General features: G+C 36.6%; 1 protein-coding gene across 1 annotated transcript in view; it reads left to right on the forward strand.

Annotated features, from left to right (window-relative positions):
• Nucleotides 1-3,344, forward strand: part of syt9a (synaptotagmin IXa) — a 19,860-nt gene extending 16,516 nt beyond the window's left edge. Inside the window, exon 7 of the mRNA XM_014001895.1 lies at nucleotides 2,673-3,344. Coding sequence (XP_013857349.1) covers nucleotides 2,673-2,741 — 69 coding nt within the window. The 3' untranslated portion in view covers nucleotides 2,742-3,344. The remainder of the gene's footprint in view (nucleotides 1-2,672) is intronic.
• The last annotated feature ends 1,575 nt before the right edge of the window (nucleotides 3,345-4,919 follow it).

Here is a 4,919-nt window from a genome sequence, read left to right on the forward strand (position 1 = left end):
TGCCCATTCTCCTCTGACCTCTGGCATCAACAAGGCATTTCCGCCCACAGGACTGCCGCGATGTTTTTTCTTTTTCGGACCATTCTCTGTAAACCCTAGAGATGGTTGTGCGTGAAAATCCCAGTAGATCAGCAGTTTCTGAAATACTCAGACCAGCCCTTCTGGCACCAACAACTATGCCACGTTCAAAGGCACTCAAATCACCTTTCTTCCCCATACTGATACTCGGTTTGAACTGTAGGAGATTGTCTTGAGCATGTCTACATGCCTAAATGCACTGAGTTGCCGCCATGTGATTGGCTGATTAGAAATTAAGTGTTAACGAGCACTTGGACAGGTGTACCTAATAAAGTGGCCGGTGAGTGTATAATCCATTGAATGTCTGAAGTTTACCTTTTATAACTGAAGTGTATTAAAAACTCAGCTTTTATTAATTAAATAGCTTAACAAAAACATTTTTATATTGAATATCCTCATTCTTTACAATTTGAGTAGGTGTTTTACAGTCTAATTAATAAAATTTGTTAGGAAGAGATGCTCATATCTAAAATTGCATGTTTGAGTTTCATGACTATAAAAAATAACTGTTATCATGGCAATGAATGCTGCTTACAAAGTGTTTTTTTGAAACATGGATGACAGTCTTGAGTTTGCTGTCAGCTGAATAAACTTTGCACAAAACAATATACCAAGAGTTCATCTTTTTTATTRTTGGTTACATACACAGTATATACTGTATGTGTGAACTAGAGAAAGTAGTCTGCATTACATTTACTGTGGGTCCACTTGCTTCAGGAGAGGACACACATGTTGTAAGATGAGATTTTCCACCAATTTATTGCTTGTATCCCTGCCAAAAAGGGTGCCACACCCTATGCTGGACCAGCAGCAGGCCTGCACTGCCAACTTCATTATCTGTTTGATCTGATATAGTACAACCCCACTTCCAATGAAGTCAGGACGTTGTGTAAAACATAAATTAAAAACAGAATAGGAAATCCTTTTCAAACTTTATTCAAATGAATACACAAATGTTTTTTTTAGTCTAGGTTAATTGGAAACAGATGAGTGTCATAGTTGGGTACAAAGGGAGCATCCATGGAAGGCTCAGTCATTCACAAGCAAGGTTGGGGGAAGTTTCACCACGTTGTGAACAACCGCGTGAGCAAATAGTCCATCAGTTTTAGAACAACATTTCTTAATATACAATTGCAGTAAATTTAGAGGCTTCATCATCTTCAGTCAATAAAATCATCAAAAGATTCAGAGAATCTGGACAAATATCTGCAAGTAAGAGGAAAGGCTGAAAATTATGACTTTCAATCTCTCAGATGGCACAACATTAAAAAACAACATCATTCTCCATCCATCCATTTTCTGTACACGCTTCTTCCTTTTCAGGGTTGCGTGGGTCACTGGTGCCCATATCCAGCAGTCACAGTGCGAGGGGCGGGGTACACCCTGGACAGGTCGCAAGTCCATCACAGGGCCACACATAGAGACAAACGAGACAAACAAGCATTCACTCTCTCACTCACACCTAGGGACAATTTTAGAGTTATCAATTAACCTAACAGTCATGTTTTTGGTCTGTGGGAGGAAGCCGGAGTACCCGGAGAGAACCCACGCATGCACGGAGAGAACATGCAAACTCTACCCAGAAAGGTCCCCGGACCGGGATTTGAACCGGTGACCTTCTTGCTGAGAGGCRTCAGCTCTACCAACTGAGCCACCGTGACACAACATCATTCTGTAACAGATATTACCACATGGGCACAGGAACACTACATAACATCACTAGCTAAGTTTACATGGACATAAGTAATCAGATTAAACAGCCATTCAGAATAAAAATGTGTCATGTAAACACCCCATTCAGATTATTCTGACTTGATTCAGTTCAATCCGAATGAATTTGTAATCGGAATGAGAGAGTTGGTTCATGTCGATTGATAATCCTAACAGGGTGCATGTAAACACTTAATCCGATCATTTTATTCTGATTGTGGAAAACTGACCTGACGAGTCCACATTTCAAATTGCTTTTGGAAACCATGAACACCATGTATTCTGGGCAAAAGAAGAACGGGTCAAAAGCCAGTATCTCTGATGCTTTGGGAGTGTGTTATTGTCCATGGCCTGGGTAACTTGCATTAATGCTGAAAGGTACATACAGGTTTTGGAGCAACTACTGCCAAAGCAACATCTTTCTCAGAGATGTCCCTGCTTATTTCAGCAAGACAGTGTCAAGCCACATTCTGCAGGTGTTGCATCAAGCAAGAATGGGAAATAATTCCACCTAGAACGCTGTCTCAACATTTGCAGGCATCAAATTCAAAATGAGTTAATATTTGAAAAAAAAACTTATTCATTAAATACATTAAATATCTTGTCTTTGTAGTGTATTCAATTAAATATAGAGTGAAAAAGATTAGCAAATCATCATATTCTGTTATTTATGTTTTACACAATGTTCCAACTTCATTGGAATTGGTATTTTAATAACCGCTGTGCAGTCATGTGATTTTGCATGTGCTGTTTCAYTTTATTTCCACCGTTTTGAGTGCTTTACCTTTTGTCAGTGTACAATCAATAACTACTTATTTCATTTGTTTATTTGTTTTATTGTTAAAATGATTGTTTTGCTAAGTTATTTTTGTATATTTTTGCAGTACCAAGGGACTACAGGTAGTAGCCAGGGAGGATCCTGTAATTCTCTAAAGGCGCCTCCTTCTCCGTAGCCTTGAGCAACATTTAACAGAAGAAAACACATCAACCTAAAGCCACCCCTGCTGAGTGCTGCTGAGTTTTCTTCATAGATGATTTTAACAAAAATGCAGACAGTTATTAAAATCTATGAAAAGGATGGACACAAACTGTCTTGTGTTGCATGTTGAATGACCGCAAAAATGGATGTTCCCTTTTTTTATATAATGTTCCATTAGAAAAACAGGGGTATGCAGACATTAAAGTCCAAGCTATTCCTGGGTTTATACAGTCAAATTAGTTTTCTTATTTATTTATATATTTTATTAGTTTTTGTCTTTATTTATTTATTTATTTTGCAGTCTTGTATTCGTTTCAATAAAGTGAGTCTGTACTTGCAAAATGTACTTAAAATAAGATGAATTGTCATATTGTTTTTGTTTTTCATTTGATGGTGAAATGGTGCATGAGCTCATAGTTTGGTGGGATATCTTCTAATTTGTTTGTTTTTGTTTCAGTCTTTGCAATACAGTGTGTTCTTCTGTCGGTTRATGTGCAGTGACAGTTATTTTCTAGAGAAAATATCTGTAAGTAACATATGTTAAATGTTGGAAATAAATAGTGTCCTATGAAAACAATTGCAGTTCAGTTTGTGTGCATTTGGCTTTAAAAAATGAGTGAGACTACTTTTGATTTGTACTCAAGTTTTGAGAAGCTCACAAACCTCCTTGTCCGTCTTTGATATTTAATAAAATGCTAAAAGGTTGAAATTAGGCTAAAACGATAAAAACACCATGCACAATATTTCAGCGAAATGTGTAATGCCCTAATATAATGACCTTTTTTTTCTTCAGTGAAAAAAATATTTTGCTTTTTACTCTGACTGTACACATGGACCTGATGGGACTGTCAAATGAAACTGTCAAGAAACATCCAAATATTGGTTATCCAATCTCAGTCTTGACACAGGGTCCCTATAGTTACACACCTGTCAAGAAATCAAATAAAATAGATGGGAAACAAACAGGATCTCGAGTTTGATTTTGGATGTTAGTTGTGTAAATTGTTTAAGATTTGTAATAAACAAACAAAAACAAAACAAAACAAGCAAACAAAAAAAAACAGATTTTTTTGAAATGTGAGAAATATTGGTGAGGATAATACAAATTTATACATTTTGCTTATTATAATTTCTTCAAGGGCGTAACTTTAGGTCATGGCGGGGATGGGGGGTATTCTCCCTGCCTAATTATTTATTATTGGATCGTTTACTTTTGTAAAACTATTCAGAATATTTTGGCGTTAAATGTAATGCTTCAGCTCTGACTTACTGAACTGTCATGTTTTCTTTGTATTGACTCTGCTTCTTTTGTGTTCCACATCAGTTCAACATTTTAGAAAAAGCTTACATTTTTCCTAATTTTCAACTGTAACAAACATTTAGCATTTTTAGGCTGTAACATACAAAAAAAACCTAAATTTCTAAGAATATGCCTTTACCTGGTGCACCACAATTTGGCTAGGAATAATTAAAACATGTGACTCACCCTGCATGCCATTTTCTGCAATTAGGTACATACATSACATTGTAAATGTTGAAATCAGGTCAAAGTTACCTGAAGACAACAAGAGAGTTGAAGCTGTTAACCAGGTAATTTCTAAGGTGTAAGAGTAAACAATGCCATTTGTGTGTGTGTGTGTGGGGGGGAGGATATTGATTGGATCAAATAACACCCCCTCCCTCCCAATCCCCCAGGAAATTACATCTATGAATTTATTTGAAAATGAATTTTCACAAAGAGGATTCACACAGCMTTTTTTGTGATTTGCTTCTATTTCTCTTGCAGCAAAAAAAAAAAACTCAATTTAAGGAAACATACTGAGTCGAAAGTGCTCAAATTCATTGTTTATTATTTGTTAACATGCTGGCAAGAAAGAAACTGCTCCAATCTTCATCTAGAATGTTGTCAGGCTCACTGGGTGTAAAGGAAAGTGGAACTCACCTGGAACTTAATTACTACTTTCCAATCTGTTTCAGGYTTTCTCATTTAGTATGGCTTACAACCAGACTCCAGTTTACTGGGCCTATAGTGCTGAACATTCAAGCTTCTGTTTTTGTTTATTTATGTGGCAGAGAGAGGCTCTGCAGATGAGTGGAAAACGCTATAAAAATGTCTAACTGGAAAAAAGGCCTTTCATCTATTACACGCAAA

The sequence above is a fragment of the Austrofundulus limnaeus genome, unplaced genomic scaffold, assembly GCF_001266775.1.
Source record: "Austrofundulus limnaeus strain Quisiro unplaced genomic scaffold, Austrofundulus_limnaeus-1.0 Scaffold10, whole genome shotgun sequence".
NCBI lineage: Eukaryota > Metazoa > Chordata > Actinopteri > Cyprinodontiformes > Rivulidae > Austrofundulus > Austrofundulus limnaeus.